Source organism: Anser anser (assembly GCF_964211835.1).
Source record: "Anser anser genome assembly, contig: HAP1_SCAFFOLD_87, whole genome shotgun sequence".
In the NCBI taxonomy this organism is placed as follows: Eukaryota; Metazoa; Chordata; class Aves; order Anseriformes; family Anatidae; genus Anser; species Anser anser.
Window position 1 is genome coordinate 341,629 of NW_028153517.1, and position 17,734 is coordinate 359,362.

Genomic DNA, 17,734 nt, shown 5'->3' on the forward strand with positions numbered 1-17,734 from the left:
CTGTTTACTGAGCAAAAAAAGTTCAGAATTCCTTGTGGTCCAATATTTCTTCTCTTTTTACACATTTGTTAATTGGCCACCCTTAGATCCTGTTTCAGGGCACAAAGGGTATGCACGCCGCTGTCTTTGTAGCTGAGGCCAATTTTGTCCCTTGTTTGACTTGTGGCACTTAAACTTGCATAATATTATTGACTGATGCAGGTTGTTTGTTTTTTTTTCCAGCGTGAGATTTGCAAGCTCTCTGTCACCTCTCTCCTACACTACTATTTCCTATTTTATCTTATTAAAATTGATGTTAACTTACGCTTGTTTTAGTTCACTAGTTCATATACTGTCTTGCAGTACAAAAATACGCATTTGACAGTCAGAACGTACATGCCATTTTAGTTGCAGATAAAATCTTAGTATCCTACATAAATAAGGCATTGTGGAGCTTTCAATTACATCATGATTGACCAATAAATACATGAGTCAAACTTCGAATATAATAGTATAAATGATTTCCAGTGCTGCCTTGCCTCTTTAATTTTCTCTTAAAGTTGCAATTATACTTAAAAAGGAAACCTGCACAGGAAAAGTACTATAAATGCAGAGCTGTGGAAATCAGAACTGCAGTCCCCTACCTTCTGTAAGGCTGCACAATTCAGAAAAATACTTGTTTCATTGGTTTCCCTAACTCAGATCCTAAAAGCTCAAATTAAGTTCTGACAGTAGTGTTACTGGATTCTTGTGAACTCTATCATCATCATCATCAATAAAGGTTTTTGTGCAAAATTCATCTTTCACATACACTTGTGAAAGACTTTCAAAGAGTGGAAAGACGTTGACTAGACACACCAAATACAGATCAAACTTTTAGAAACAGAAGTTTGAGAGCATTTCTCAGAATAAAAATAAATAAAATCACATCCTCCCAAGAGAAAAGACCCTAATAATTTATTTCTGTGTGTAAGTCACTGAAATATTACATTGAATTGGAAAGAGATGTTTCTACACTTCAGCACCCCAGGTTGGCACAGCCTCTTAACACTAGAGTATCAGTAGAAATGTGGAAGGACATTTTTTATAACTAAGAGTAAAAAGGAAACAAGCTGCTTTACAGTTCTGTGCTCACTTCTGAGACACACACCTTTCACCATTATTGTTTTCTTATGAATTTCTTACTAAGTTGTTTTGCATCATATATACTTATTTTGATGTCTCAGTTTTCCCTCTTAAGCTTATTATAAAGGAAAAGAAAAACACAAAAGAAAAGTGCAGGTAAGAAAAAAGGAAAATCACAAGTTGCAAATTAGAAGAATGTTTTGTTTACTCTGAGATAAAAAGAAAGCCTCACAACCTATGAGTTATGTTGTGGTTTTTTTTTGTTTTGGTTTGGTTTTTTTGTGTGTGTGTTGTTTTTTTTTTTCAATTGGCCAATCTGAAAACAGAAAAATGTTAATTATCACCTAGTATTCATGCTTTCCACAAGACTGCATGTTTGTTTCAGGAATCTCATCTATTTTTAGGATTTTTTCAAATATGTTTCTACCCTGAAACATATTTGAAAAAAAAAAACCACAAACAAACAACGACAAAAAATATTTTTGAATCTGCCTTTTCCCTGTGAATCTTCAATGTGTAATATTCTTTCTTTAGTGACAAAGATAACATGTCTGCTCAGCCAGGATATGCACATAAACTAAAACTATTCACTGATGAGAATTAAAGAGGGAGCTTGGAAAGAGTAAAAATAATAGACCAGAGAGCCAAAATTTAACATCACTTCATCAAATAGAACTGCTTTTAACCTTATTTAAGCCAAGCCTTTTTGTAACTTACTACTCTAAGTCTTTCCAGAACTTCAGTTAACCTTCTACGTATCAAAGCCTAAGATGAAGTCAGCTTGTTCCTACCTGATCATCAAGCACTGTTAAATTATAAATCAGCTTTGATCTCCCAGGTGTGAATGTAATATTTCCCTTAGCTGGACTTAGGTCTTCTTCAGCTGGGTTTGGACCATCTTTTATCTGCAAAGAATTGATTTGTCTGATGAGAAGTCTATAAAGCAGGAATACAAATCCAGTGCAAGTACAATAACCAATATGCAGTGTGACTTGCATAACAAATGACTATCTGTTCAGCCATCTCCAACTTACAACTTACATGAACATTCAGTTGTGAAAATCTGCTCTTTTCTGGCAGACAGTGTAAGTCAGAACAACCACTCTGAAGAAATCCCGTATTTCCAGAATAAGAGGAAGAAAACTACTTCCATATAGGCCTATGGGGACTCTTTAGTATATTCTGATGCATAACTGACTCTTTCATATTACAGAAAGGATATTCATGCAAATTCAGTTTGAATCAATAGTATTTCATAATAAATTCCAAGACAAAGTAATAGTACTTACTGGTTTTGTGTCCCTTCTATCTTAACTTGTGATATTAAAGATACTAAATTTAACAGTCAAACTCAAAATACTACAAAGCCTCTTAAAGGTCATATGGGATTTTTTGGTTTTAGAACATTTTGTAAATTATTTTTCAACATACATATATAATGATGTGAGACAGACCTAAGTAATTGTCCAGAGAGTAAGATTTACTGTACCTTAAAACAAACATATTTGCAAAAAATTGCACAGAGAATCATATTCAGTACTTTAACTATTCATGCTATATTTAGTATTAATAAAATCCAGTGCAAAGCTTTTCTGGTTTTGACAGGTCTAGACTAAAGCTTTGAGGTCTAGATTAAAGCCTTACCCTATAGGACCAGGCAACTAGTACAGAAATATCTATATGAAAGATTTTATATATAATTTTAAAGTAAATAATAGAGTCTGAGCTAGATAAGAAAAAGAAAGCAATGAAGTCAGTAATTGTATCACATTCAAATCACATATGTAAATAACAGGATAAGTATTCAACATGATTAATTATTTCAAAAGCTTCATTTGCAGGGGATTCAAGATAGAGATCAAGATACAGATGATTATAGATACAGAAATTCACCAAATCCTGAGCACTCACAGTTCAAAGTTGGGATAATCATTAAAGACTCACGTGAATATTTGTATGTAAAATAAATATTTTTTAAAAAAATTAAAAAAACTTAGATAAGACACTTCTTACATACTTAATATGCATTATTTTCTAGTAATACATACTGATGTTGCCTCACGTACCTTTCTAAATGACAGAATATACTCGGTTTTCTCTAGTACCTCTTAACGTTAAACAGTCAATTAAACAGTCAGATAATTACAGTATTTTCTATATGACGGTTAATATGAATCCCTTTTATGAAACAGATCTACCTAATGTAGATGTAGGTATTTTGTCCTTCTTCCCCTTTTGCAAACACTTCAATAAATTATGATTACAGCCTCTCAGTTTAATCCAACAGACTACTGTATGAAGTCTTTTGGATAAACTCACCTCAAAAGTTATGACGACCGTCCCATAGGTTCCCCTCTCTCTAATTAGAGTGAGCGGCACAAATTCATTTCTGCCCCTGGGCTCATTCACTGTGATTAAGGCAGACTAATGAGGAAGAAAAGGAACAGACAATCAGACACAGATCAAATATCACAGCAGAATGAAGAAACTGTTACCATAGAAATATCAAACTCCCACAGACAAGTTAATCCAATCCGCAAACCAGTCCACTGATGGCATACATTTCCTAGCAACCAATTAGTTCAGCTAATGAAAACCTTAAAAGATTTCAGATAAAAATGTATCACGTAATGCAATTTGTGTGTTTTTGTTGTTGTTGTTGTTTGTTTGTTTCTGTAAATGAACATAGTCAACATACACAAAGCACTGACATATCATCACTGGTATTTTTAGGAGCTCCTACACCCATTAAAAATAGGTTTTCACCATCATGAAGTCGTTTATTAGATAGCTAGCTATAAATGTACTCAGGACAATCATTTAGGTCACTGGTCACTTTTTTAGGCTATTGTAGGTAACAGATTTTGAAGATATCCACAAATCCCAGAAGCAGCTTGGCTTAGTACTGTGGCTCTAACATTTTCTTATGTTCTTATGTTTTTTCAGAGAAGTCCTATACAAAATTATATTGTCAGAATGCTGTCAATAAGGCATAGCTACTCGTTCTACTAATACAACCTCTGTATTATTGCAAATATCATCTGCTGGAGTAACAACAGCATCTTATCCCAGAGGGTGTTATAAAATGCATATATTATGACAATGTTCCCTCAGTAATTGGTAATTAACCCTACTGCAAGAAGCTGTGCCTGCTCTTCAGAGGAACAGGTTTATATTCAGAAGCTACTTCTTTGTTTACATGCTACATTTCAAAACTGAAATAACAGTAGCAATAAAAACAAACCAGATGTAAATTATACACTCAGGTAGAGAGTATTTATACATCCAAACAAGTCTGGAATTTTAACTGTTATAAATTTCCAATAGAAACAAAAATAATATGTCAGAAATACATGCTTATAGATTTACTTCCTTTCATTATCCTTTCAGAAATAAGCAAACTACCCACATTAAAGCCAGAGAAGACTGAAGAATATTCAAACCTGGATGGAACTGGAACTGTTTGTGTGACTCACAATAATCAAATAGTCTTCTTCCTCCACTGCAAAATGTTTCACACGTCTGGTATCCAGAACAGAAAGAGTCTGTATCTGCAAGGGAAATATGAGGGTGACTATGTTTATCTACATATGTATATAAACAAATACATTTTATATTACATTGTATATAGTGAGAAAAAGTACGCATAGAATGTTAAGAATTCCAAAATTATGTATAAAACTATACATGAAATAGCTTTTAAAACTTTATATTTTATATATATATATATATATATATAAGCAACTAATTTACAGAATTAACATAACTTATCATACATTTTCCAGAAAATGTTCTATGACTTGATTGCTTGAGAATTTCTTCCCCCACTTCCAAGCAGAGCTACAGGCTGGGAGATGAGTGGTTGGAAAGCTGCCTGGCCGAGAGGGACCTGGGAGTATTGGTTGATAGTCGGCTGAATATGAGCCAGCAGTGTGCCCAGGTGGCCAAGAAGGCCAACAGCATCCTGGCCTGTATAAGAAGCAGCGTGGCCAGCAGGGCTAGGGAAGTGATTGTGCCCCTGTACTCGGCTCTGGTGAGGCCACACCTCGAGTACTGTGTTCAGCTTTGGGCCCCTTGCTACAGGAAGGACATGGACGTGCTCGAGCGAGTCCAGAGAAAGGCAACGAAGCTGGTGAGGGGTCTGGAGAACAAGTCTTATGAGGAGCGGCTGAGGGAGCTGGGGTTGTTCAGCCTGGAGAAGAGGAGGCTCAGGGGCGACCTTATCGCACTCTACAGGTACCTTAAAGGAGGCTGTAGCGAGGTGGGGGTTGGTCTGTTCTCCCACGTGCCTGGTGACAGGACAAGGGGGAATGGGCTAAAGTTGCGCCAGGGGAGGTTTAGGTTGGATGTTAGGAAAAACTTCTTTACCGAAAGGGTTGTTAGGCATTGGAATGGGCTGCCCAGGGAAGTGGTTGAGTCACCATCCCTGGAGGTCTTTAAGAGACGTTTAGATGTTCAGCTTAGTGATATGGTTTAGTGAAGGACTTGTTAATGTTAGGTCAGAGGTTGGACTAGGTGATTTTGGAGGTCTCTTCCTACCTAGACAATTCTGTGATTCTGTGATTCCCAGGTAATCCTCCCTGCACCCTCAAATGTAAATATATAAAAAATACAAACAATGTAAACAACTAACTATGACAAACTTACATCACTGAAGTTATGTAGTATTTTAGGACACAAAACTAACTCTTGTCACACAGAGTGCTTTTTTCTAAAACATGGCCAGACTGGAGGACCTCCCTTGGTCCTTGCCAACCCATACTATTTTAAGATTTTAAAATTAAAATCGATTTACCCACAACAATCTGTGTCCAGCCATGAATGCATACACACTGTTGTTAGAAGCTCCCTGTGTGGCTCCTCCATGAGTAACCACAAGGTAGGAAGAGGCTCCAATTTGGAAAGACACACAACTTGTAGGATTCCACATACTGAAATTCTGCAAGAAGAATAAAAAAAAAGTAAGATTGTGACTTAAATTCCTTATTAACTAGCATGTCTGGTGTTCAAAAACAAACATTTACCTCAACAGGAACAAATACTCCTTTCCACTGGTAGACAGTAGAAAACAAAGCTGGAGGCATACGCAACAGAACACCGTACAGGATTTCTCTTGAGGTAAAGAAACACCAACCAGATGCTGATTCTTCCACAAAACTTTGCAAGACAGATAGGACACTGATACCACCCCCTGCAATATAGTAAAAAATAAAATAAAATAAAATAAAATAAAATAAAAACACTATTTACTATTATATTACTCTTGAGATCTTTTCTAACCCCATTCCCATTATTTACCTCCCAAAGCCAGACCTAGTATGAGAAATGATGAAGTTGTGTCTTAGTATTTGTTATAAGTGTATATAAATACATAGAAATGTTACAATGCTAAGGATATAATGAGAGTTAAGCAGTAAATGTATTTTTCATTCATTACAACTGCACATGGAAGACATATAGGCAATTTGAGTCTGACTCATAATAATTGATCTTGGAATTTAGCTAACAAGAGAATTAGCTAGATAGCAAGTAGTAAAGAAAAAAAAAAAAAAAGACAAATTACAAAATGTTCATGTTTTGTTCCCCATTTACAACATGTTCATGTTTTTATTCCAAGACGGTCCCTAAGCACCGTCTTGTCAGAACTAAACTCCAGGAGCTAGACTCTTGCATGTCACATGTCATTTATACTGTGTTAGAAAGATCCTGAGTTACAAGTAGTACGGAACAAATTTTATTACACACACACAAATAAATAAATAAATAAATGGCTAGTGACAATAATGTTCATATTAGCAGCAAAGACAGAAATAGAGATTACTGAAACTGGCAGAAGTGGCTGATGACAAGGTGATTCTTAAGCAGCTAAAGTATTTTATCTACTAAATCTTACATAGGAAAATATTAACTGAATTGTGTCTGAATACTTGAATTTACATTCCCAAGCTACATCTCCTGTATGCTTGGCTACTCTCTTACTATCTCCACTTCTACAAAAGCAGTGGACATTCTCTGTAAAGTGAACGTACTGATGCCAAATGCAGTATCTGATGATGTCTCCCACTCAACGCTCACAGAAACGTTAAGCCCATTACTCCGTGAAACTTTCAAATAAGCTGTAGTGTTGGCTTCTTCAATTATGATGAAATTTGTCCTAAATGTGAGAATCATAAAAATAAGGAAAAAATTATTTTATAGTATATTCATTGCTGTAATAAAAATAAGATTTTTACTGTACAATTCCAGATGCAGAATATACAACAGAAATAAAAAGAAAATATTAATAACAGGTTTCAGTATCTGATGGACTGGTAGCTACATTAATTAGGGTTTCCCAATGATCCTTACTACAATCATGCAAAATCATAGGCAATTCAACAAAATCTTTAAACAGACTGAAATTTAAGTATATTAAATTCACGTAATAAATGTTTAGATAATATTATTATTAAATATTAATATAAATTATTAACTCTAAATATCAATGTATTAATAAAATAGCATACATACATTTTTTATTTAAATAGTAAATTTATTTAATCTGTATGGTTTCAGCTGAATGGTTTTTAAAAATGGCAGTCCATATGTGTCACTTGCTTCTGAAAAACAGCCTTCAGTGAAAGTATATTTTTTACAGGTTTAAAAATGAAAGTAAATTATAAAACGTATGACTTCCTGGACACTGATATGAGGTTTGGAACTTTTAACATGGAATACTATCAGTGGAATATGTAGGCACTAGTGAAGTATTAGTTTATAAAGAAAAATAATAATAAATAAATTGAAATTTTGGATTATGAATAGTCCTTTTTATGCATTTTTCTACTCTTTTGTTTAGCAGTAATAGTATTTCACAATACCTTTCAAAGTTACAGATTTACAAATTGGGTTGCTGAATTTCTTTAATGCGATCCATCAAAAACAAAATTGTAGAGAAATATTATCTCTTTGGAGTATGAGCAACTATCTCCTTTTTACTGATCAGTGTAAAGTACCTATTTCCAACTGTATAGATGCTGAAAAGCCCTAGTGGAGCCTGGTTTTGTAATATTGTAATCATAGTTTCCACTCTCGTGCCTAGTCTGGCTCCTCCAGTTGGATTGAACAGGGTGACAATGAAGTGCTCATCCATTTCTGGTTCTTCATCTAGTACCGCAGAAATATGCAGCGTCTGATAACAAAACAAGCATACAATGTTATTGAGACATGATAACAGATGATGACACAGCTCTATCAGAATGTGCTACCTTTTTTTTAAATTTATTTCACTATAAGGCTTTGGATAGCATAGCAGGAGAAGAGCAGCTCATGAAGCTGGAGAGGACAGAATTGAGGCAAGCTCAGACTGAGTTCAGACTGAGGTTCTAAAGCCATCCATCTAGTGGCCTCCATTGGTGCAACACTAAGATGAGCATATTCACTTTTCGTTGTTGTTGTTCTCTTTTCTTTCTTTTCTCATCCTATGATCCTCTGAAGTTTTTGATCCTAATTTCATACTTTTGTTCTCTATTTATTCCATACATTTTTGGGTAGTTTATACTCACAACACAGCTATAAGTGTAATCAGTTAAGTTGGTTTTAATTTATTTTAGTTGGCAGCTAAGCTATCTTCAGGGAAACAGGGTAATCTCACTACTGGTGCTGTCAAGAAAGAAAAGGAAAAGGAAAAAAAAAAGCAAGAATAGTGAGAGATTTGAAATACTCTTTCCTCTCGATGCTTCTTTCCCTCTCCTACACCACTGTGGATGAAGATCAGGTCTTCTAAAGGCAATCTCAAACTAGCAAAGAGCAATCTAGAGAAAGCTAAGTGCTTCACTTTCATTTGGGGCTCACTGTCATCCTTCACACTACTCAAACAAGCAAAAAATTTCATAGGTACGCATAGCCTTGCTGTACAAAATAAAAAGTTAGTGATGATGCATTTGGAAATAATACAAAATTTACAATGTTTTATATTTCTGTTCATTTCCACAATAAACCATATTTACCAACTATATTAAGAAGGCTCCAACTTCTTATAGATCTGCTGCATTGTGATTCCAAATGCATCTAAAGGCCAGAAATTGAAAACCAGTGTTTCCAAGAAAAGTTTGTCTCAGTTTCTATCCTATTGCCTGTAATATGCTAACACTAGCTTCACCAGCTTTACTGGCAAAAATAAATAAATCGAATTGTGATTAAACCTTAGAAGAGTCAGGATTCACAAACTTAAGCTAGTTCATTTTGTAGCTGACATTCTTGTGAGGACAGTATAGAGGCAGTGAGCTTAATACTTAAGTTATTTTCCAATCCTAAGACAGACAACTGTTCTACTTTTTGTATTTGTTGCAGCACATTCTGTTTAGTTCAGACTAACTAAAATGTTAAATTACAGAATGGGATTTTTACTTTGATCTTAACTATTAGGCTTGCAAATTATCACTTTAATTTAAAGTAAGTTTGCATTTCAGCTATAGATTGACTACATAAAAAGAACTGTTCCAAAGCACACATGAACGTTATCTATAGTGTACTGTTTTCAATTTACCTCAACCCTTACAAACTAAGAAACACCTAAAGATGAGCCCATTTAATTTTCACACACTTCCACATCAGATAATAACAGGAAATCAGTCACAGCTCATGACTCAATTCACTTTATGAATGAAAGAAGTAGAAAAAATAAACAGAAGATAAAGCACAGACATTTCTGAAATCTTTCCAATATTTCCAAAAAAAAAGCTTCCTAGACTTCTCTGGTAATAACTAGCATATTACCTTGAACCTGACTCCCTCTTCGAGCACAATATATCCTTGAGAAGGGGTCAAATCCATTGTTGCCTCTGAAGAGTTAATCTCACTTACAAGATACTGAACAGTCACAGTGCCAAATATTCCCTGAGGTGGTTCTCTGATAATATTCAATACTGCAACACTTTCCATCAAATGGATAGATGTTTGCTCTCTCAGAAAGAAGTGATTGCTGTTATTGAATGACAAAACTCCATGGCCATCATCATTGGCAAGTATAGTAATTGTAGCTTTTGAAAAAGAAATAATGAAAATATTCTTTGGTTAACATAGTAAAATATAAATATACATATATAGTAACATAATACATAACATAAACACAAATACATTCTTCCTTTAGTGTGTATATAATGCTTATGTGTCCATGACATTACCTGAAGAGAATGGGAAGGCATTTCACTTTAACTAGGAAGATCTCTAGACAGGAAGAATATAGTCTCTCCTAGAAAAGGATTATGAACTCTCTAAAAAGACCTCAGTTCAGTGAGGTAGTACACATTGAAAAACTCATCTTCGTGCTTTCTGATTCATTGCTTTACATATAAACTTTTTAATTGCACAGATTTCACAGGGATGTTTCAGAACCTTCCAAAGGAGTATAAAGATTCACCATAGCAGGACAATGGTGCTTTCTGAAATATGATTATTCAGAAAAGTGGAATTAAAATGTGTGCCACAGAATTCTAAAGAAATGGAACATTAAAACTAAGTTTTACCTGTTGTGTTCTCCCCTAATTCCAGCCCCAGAGATGGATTTGTTAAAATTAACTGGAACTTCTCATCACCTTCAGGAATCTCATCATCAAAAATCATGACATCAACAGATTTATGCCTTTCTCCATCAGCAAAAAAAAGAGTCTAGCGTTGAAACACATAAAGCACCGAATACTTACATCAGTTAATATCACACAGAAATTTTTGACTACGGTAAACAGAATTCTGTGAAATAGGAAGGAAGGGAAAGCATAGGAAGAGCCATATTCTCTGTTCCTTATAAACTGATTGAATCAGAAATATAAAGGTTCAGCACATTACAGAATGAGGACAAGAAAGAATAATTTATTTTGAAAGTCCTGTTGCAAAAATAGTCTATGAAAAAGTTTGTATGTCTAATCAAAATTAAATTTGAAATCGATGTTTGAAAGTTTACATTTTGCTTTATATTAAAAAATATATTTTTAAAAAAGAAATAAATAGTAAGAATAAGAATATTTTTATTTCATTCTATTTAGATTACCAAAGCAACTGAAACAAGCTGAAACATCTAGCATCACTACTGATCATTCTGCAGAATAATCAAGAAGATATTCTTTTACGGAAGCTGAAAGAATAAAAAGTACTAGATTTAGAGTTGCTTCTTACCCTTGAGGTTACATTAAAATCCAAACCCAGCTGGGCCTCCAAATTTTGGGCATAAAAAAATACAGACACATTGCCATATGATCCTCTGTTTCGGTAAGCCATTACTGTCAGATTCCCATGAGATTCACTAACTTCAAAACTAAAATAAAAAGAATAATTCTCAATGTTCACTGATTATGTTCTTTTGAAAAAGATAGTACATTTTTATTACATTTTCACTCTGAATTATTCCCTACATTATAGTTCTCTAACGCATCCTTTTTACCTTTTTTCTCTTATCTAAATTGAATTAAGTAACATGAGGTTTTTGTTTTGTTTTGTTTTGTTTTTTGCTTACATGAATGGTGAGGCTGGAAGAGTTGATGCAGGCTGGGGAGGTTAGGCAAATTGGTGATATAAAAGGACAACAGTGAAAGTAGTAATAAGTAAAAGAATTCTGATTAGATGAATAGTGAATTTTTGTTTTCAGTGTGGGAATCCCACTTTCTAGTTCAGCTGAATTGAATGATTACTTTACCATCTCAAAGACATGGCCCTATTTTTAACAGGAGTTTTACTTTTAGAAAGAAAATGGGCAACACCAATCACTAATTGGCACAGTAAGTTCTTCAAGGAAGATGAGACTTACTTGGTACCTTCCCATTCAATTACTCCTCTTACACCATCATTAGCATCGATAACAATTTGAGAAGCTAAACCTTCCACATCTAAAAGGCAAAACAGAAAGACAAAAATTAAAGAACAATAAAATCAATTTTCTTGATTTTCAAGAATCACAGAAGCATTTATTCAATCGGTACTAATATTACAGTGTCTTTACAAAAAATGTGTAGGAGAAAATGGGAGTGGGCAAGATAACTGGAAAGAGTCCTTACTACTAGAAGTGCAATAATGCGTCTTGAATTAGCACTGTAATATTTAATAATGCATAAAAAAAAAAAAGACTAAGGAAAATGTAGAAAGTTAAACAGCACATAAAACATTAGAAAATAATAAAGTCTAGATTTGCGATGGAATCTTAATTTGTCTTCACTATAAGTGTTTATTACAATGACATTCAATATTTTGCATTTGCCATTCTGAGTATGAGAAAGACAATGAGGAAGAATAATAAATGATTCAGCATTTCATCTTCTATTTGTGCTTCAGTGCCTCATCATACATTCTAATGGCACACCTCAGATTTCACTACAAATACACAACTATTAATTTATTTGTGGGGTGTTCACATACTGTAATATTCTACTGCTCCATAAAGACATACAGGTATTTACAATTAGCCTGAAATCGTAATTGAATACACTGCAGTGTGAAAAACACCAAATAATAGGTTAATGTCAGAAAAGTCTACTAACTTCAGAGACCAGAACTTTACAGTCAAAACTTAATACTTCTCAGAAAATAGGTTGTTGTTTTTCAGACAACCGCACCACACAACTACCTTAACTTACTTGTTTACTTTTTATAAACTTCAACTTACTTTCTAAAACCAAATTGACTTCACCGAGTCTGCCATAAGTATATTATGTTTAGATCCATATACATTTTTCCATCAATTCAGATAAAACTGAACAAAAGTAGAAGATTATTGCCATGAATCTAAGCCTGTCACTATGAGGTAGAGATGACGATGAGCAATAGCTCTACACAGACAACAGAAGTGTTACTGAGGTTTACAAATCCTGAGGGAGTAATGGCAATTAGAGACATTTCTGCTTCACTCCTGCATTTTCTCATGTCACCCTGAAGTCAGATCTGTTCACCCAGGATCTGTAAGAGTTTGCTCACAGACACACACGCGGACACACGTATTTGAGTCAGGCTATTTCTTCTACCAGAAGAATTCACTGACATGTTATGTGAACACATTTTTTCCTTATGACTTAAAACTATTATTTTCTCATTGTAAGTAAAGCTGACCCAATGCAGTGTCACATCAGTGTTAAATGGTCATGGTTCAAGGAGACAGCCAAAGAGAAAGTGAGACTATACAACACTGTTTAGTTTGGATGAATCTTTCATTCTTATATGCTACTCCTTTCATATTTTAGACTCAACTATTCACAAATCAGCAATGAGTCTTGCAAGTTACCTTTCAATCTGTAACGAATTAACTCAGTCACTTCTATAAGCATGCAAAGAAAAGGGAAAAGAGTCAAAGAAGATGTCTGACATTATATAACTAGTCTTTAGTACCACAGGATAATCCAACAGTTCTTAAAGCTAATGACTACTATTCTACTGAATTCTGAAGAAGCAAAATGAGAAGCAGACTAAGCAAATAATAAAGATCATTGCAAGAGTAGGAAAACCATAAAATATGTTTCCTAAAAGTGATAAAAGAATAAAAACAGACTTTTTTAAAAGAGTGAGCAGAGTAGCCACATAAAGTTTTTTTTTTACTTTTTTTTTCCATTTTGTAGTTTGTAAATGAAAATCAGATGAAAAAATCACCAATAAACTTTTCAAATAATTGTCCTTTCCAACTGATAATTACTAACTCCTCTACGAAAATTAATTTAAATTTTCCCAGAGTTTAAAAAGCAAGAGATTAAGTGTAATAATAAATCTATTTCATATTCTATGATGTTTCTTCTAAATAACCATGTCTCATCTCAGCATAGTTGGTAAGTAAGAGGAATAATGGTAATCTCCCAAGGTAATATAATATAAACCATTAAAAAGGAAAAGTAAAAATAATTTGCTATAAGATGTTTTTACCTAGCTTAGGTGGGGATGACGTTGAATGGTTCATGATGAGTTCCACTGAAGTTAAATTAACCAAGAAGAATTCTTGCACCTCTGGTATATCATCCTGCAAAACACAAATACAGTACATCCTCTTCTCATTGTCCTTTAAGAAACTTCCACAGAAGTCACCAAAAAGGATCACACAACAAGTCTCTAATATTACTGTGACACTAGAATTCATTTTTCTGTTTTCCTGAAATAATTTTATTGGGTCTGAAACTGATTATCGTGGAAGAATTAAGTAAGACATTATATATCATGAAAAAGATCCTGTGGTGACGCTAAACTATTCTTGCAAATAAATTACTGACCGATTTTAGAGGCATGTATCTCCAGCAATGAAAAAGTATGAGCCTGTAGCCAGCCATGAAGCACACTGTTCTAAATACTACTAGATAGTTGGTAAAGTTTTAATGAGACAACTTTATTACCTTTAGACAGAGGTAGAGCTGCTTTCTGTGACTATTTGATCCCTTGTGATTTTAATATTAAGATTGAAACCATCTTTCTAAATGATAGTGAAATATAACACAGGGCTTCAAATAATGGCTGCAAGCTTTAGTTCCCAAAATATTACCCTTTTGAAATCATACAGAAAAGTACAGAATTAAAGGGTTTAGAGGTTACCTCTAGAATAGTAATATTTATGGCAACTGATGTTTCTCCTTCTTCTAAAATCAGTGAGCCAGAAGCAGGTACATAATCAGCTCCTGGTTCAGCCACAGTCTCTTCTGTCTGATTACTTACAGTGAGCAATCCTGTAACTGTGGCATAAGTAACATTGATAGTACCTGTTTAATTTGTGAGGAGAAAAAAAAAAAGAAAAAAAAATTGTTTTTCAGTTCTTATATAATGTTCACTGGAATGGATAAAGACAAGAGATCAAATTCTCATCCACAAAATAAAAAGACTAACTGCAAAACAGAAGGATTAAAAGAGTTATCCAAAGTACATTGGAGCTAGTGTACCTTTGTTACCGTTATCAATATGCCTTCAATTTGACCTTTGCTGACTTGTCTGTCTGCATAGGACTCAAAAATCATTGGGTCCAAATGCATCCAGAAATTTGAAGTTCTGTGGACCATAAATATGAAATTGCTGAAAGACTAACTGGGACATCTCATGTACCATTAATATGAGTTTTTGCAACAAGGACACTTTTTGGGAATGACAGATATCTAAGAAAGGCTCTAAAGACAGTGCTGGGAAACACAGATTAATAAATCTAGATACTTTCCTGGGTAGATTGACAAACTTCAATAGAGAACAAAATTAGGGGACACATGGATAAATATTACCAAGCAGAAAAGTTATACATTATAGTTTTGAGAATAAAGCCACCTCTCGCTAATCTGGTAGGGTAAGTCAAGTGGCAAACATAAGGAGTATGAACCTGAAATAAAATGATAGATGAAATTAAAAGCTGCTCTATATGAAATAAAATGTAAGAGATAAAAGAGTCCTAATTAATAAATAAGTAACGATGCTTATTTTAATTCAGTGAGAGATCTTGCACTTACTATGAACAATTATCTTAAAACATTAGTTTACTGAATAGTGTTCAAAGAGTACACTAGAGTATGGACTGGTATTAAAAAATAAATGGAAAAATAGTGTCATTAAAATGTCTCTAAAACTCTCTGGTGTCTCCAGATCTTGAAAAGCACTGTAAATGTTACTTCATTTCAAAACAAGTATGGCAAAAGAAACAGCCAGATTATCACCGAGGTGTAAATATAGTCCAAAAAGGCAAATAGGAAATTATTATACATGTTTTCTCACAACATAAGTTGCTATTTTCAGGCAACAAACACAAGATTCATTTTTTTTTTTCATGAAGCACACTATTGTATTGTAGAATTGAATACTATATAGTTTAAAGGATGTTAATGGATAAATTGATTCAAAGAGGAATCAGAAATTGTCAGAGGAGACATAAATTGAATTCAATGGTCTGGACACAACTTTTTCCATGTGACATTCCTAAGGTGCTGACTTCCTGAAATTCAGAGAAAAAATATGTGGGATGTGTGTACATGTCACTTTTCTCATGTTTTTTATTTTTTCTGAAGAGACTAATGCTTTGAGACAGACTCATTAGACAAAAATATGGTAACCTTAATAGCCACCTGATTGTTACAGCTTTCAGATCCCTTGCTGTATTAATGAGGATTATGACTCTAGTAATAAGTAATATTTAGTTTCCAAGTCTGCAGAAAGAAGCTTAGAAGTTCTGAAAAAAATACCAACTGTAACAAAGATTTTTCCAAACTTTCATTATCATGGCTTTTATTTGCCTAATGATAAGCAAAACAAAACTTCCTTTCTCTTGGAGTTGTTATACAGACCTAGAGATCCAAATTCTCTGTTAATAAAAAGCTGAATTGTTTTGTTTTCTTCTGGGATTAAAACCACCCTGGATGTGGAAGCAAAATTCAAAATTCCATGTGGTTCATCACTAGCTTCTACTGTTAGAACAGCTTCATATCCTTGACTATCCAAAACAGCAGCACCTGTAGAAGAAACTCCTGCAAGAGAATCAGTGGACTGCAGTGAATGAAGTGTTATGCAACTAATATTTTTGTCTTACATTATTGTTAATATTACATTTAAATAACGTTCAGTAGCCATGCAAATACCACGAAACCAAAGCTCACTGAAGTATGTGGATGGTGTGGGACCTACACACATATATATACTTACATTCTATAACAAATAGAAACAGAAATTTTATGCATACCAAGTACAAAGTCACAAAAATGTATTAAAAAATAAGAAAACTTAACAGGCCAGTGCCAAATATCAACTTCCCTATATTTTAAAAGGAAATAAACCATTTTCCCAGGAAGTACCTCCAAAAGCTTAAAACTATATTCCACTTCACAATCATTACATCAATAAACTGATATGTTTTCCAACTATTGCTTTGATGAATAATTTTGCTCATCCCGTTGGGCCACAGTGACTCTCGGAAGTTGATAAGGCACCTCGCAGCAACACAATCCATGTCAAGTTAGTTTGGTGTTTGGACATTAATTTCAGTTTGAAAAAAGGTATTTCAGAACGGATGCAGTTTAAGGCTTCTTTTCTCACTATAATTTTAATGGCAAGAATAAAATATTCTGACCACCTTGAATTCAGGGACAGATCAGTAAGTCTGCAGCTTGACAAGATTGTTTAAAAAGATAAAAATATCTGCATGTTTCATGGCAACTCTATCCATGACATATTAGTAAACTCAGTTTGCATTAAGATTAAGGGAAGAAACAACCATTGAATTAAATAGGCAGAGTTAAATCAGGATTGAAAACCATTTAAGTGTATTTGTGGAGACACGGTGGGATTTATATATACATACATAAGGACCAAGCCTATTTCAATAAAATGTTAATGAACTTTGCGTACTTTGCACCAGCTGCAGTTTGCTCAGTCCTATACCTCCAAAATGAAATAATAAAATTAAAAATATTATATTATTAAATGGTATTTTTAAGATGTAGCTGGCTATAGTTCTGCATTACCTTCTGTTTTGATGTTGTATAGGATGACTTGGTATTCTTCTTTTTCTTCAGGAATATGGTCATCCAGCAGATCAACATACAATGTTGTATTCAACGTCCCCTATTTGTTTTAAGGGTAAATTGATTAGCCATTATTTTATAAAACACAAGTGATATCATAATGACAAGTATTTTGAACAATTTCTTTAAGAAGAGTTAAGTATCAA

At 33.8% G+C, this 17,734-nt stretch overlaps 1 protein-coding gene and 1 pseudogene across 2 annotated transcripts in view; both read right to left on the minus strand.

Moving 5' to 3' along the window:
- Positions 1-3,876, minus strand: part of LOC310892006 (adhesion G-protein coupled receptor V1-like) — a gene marked incomplete at its 5' end in the record, with an annotated part of 72,902 nt that extends 69,026 nt beyond the window's left edge. The window contains 3 exons of the mRNA XM_083854197.1: positions 1,896-2,009; positions 3,424-3,528; positions 3,871-3,876. Of these exons, the coding sequence (XP_083710323.1) occupies positions 1,896-2,009; positions 3,424-3,528; positions 3,871-3,876 (225 nt within the window). The remainder of the gene's footprint in view (positions 1-1,895; positions 2,010-3,423; positions 3,529-3,870) is intronic.
- Positions 3,877-4,039: 163 nt separating this feature from the next.
- LOC310892008 (adhesion G-protein coupled receptor V1-like) overlaps positions 4,040-17,734 on the minus strand; it is a 71,522-nt pseudogene continuing 57,827 nt past the window's right edge. Inside the window, exons 32-43 of the transcript in view lie at positions 17,529-17,628; positions 16,356-16,535; positions 14,635-14,798; positions 13,978-14,071; positions 11,885-11,963; positions 11,257-11,395; positions 10,611-10,752; positions 9,862-10,124; positions 8,100-8,275; positions 7,134-7,258; positions 6,129-6,295; positions 4,040-6,043 (exon numbers count right to left, since the gene is read on the minus strand). The product of the transcript in view is annotated as an adhesion G-protein coupled receptor V1-like (transcript). The remainder of the gene's footprint in view (positions 6,044-6,128; positions 6,296-7,133; positions 7,259-8,099; positions 8,276-9,861; positions 10,125-10,610; positions 10,753-11,256; positions 11,396-11,884; positions 11,964-13,977; positions 14,072-14,634; positions 14,799-16,355; positions 16,536-17,528; positions 17,629-17,734) is intronic.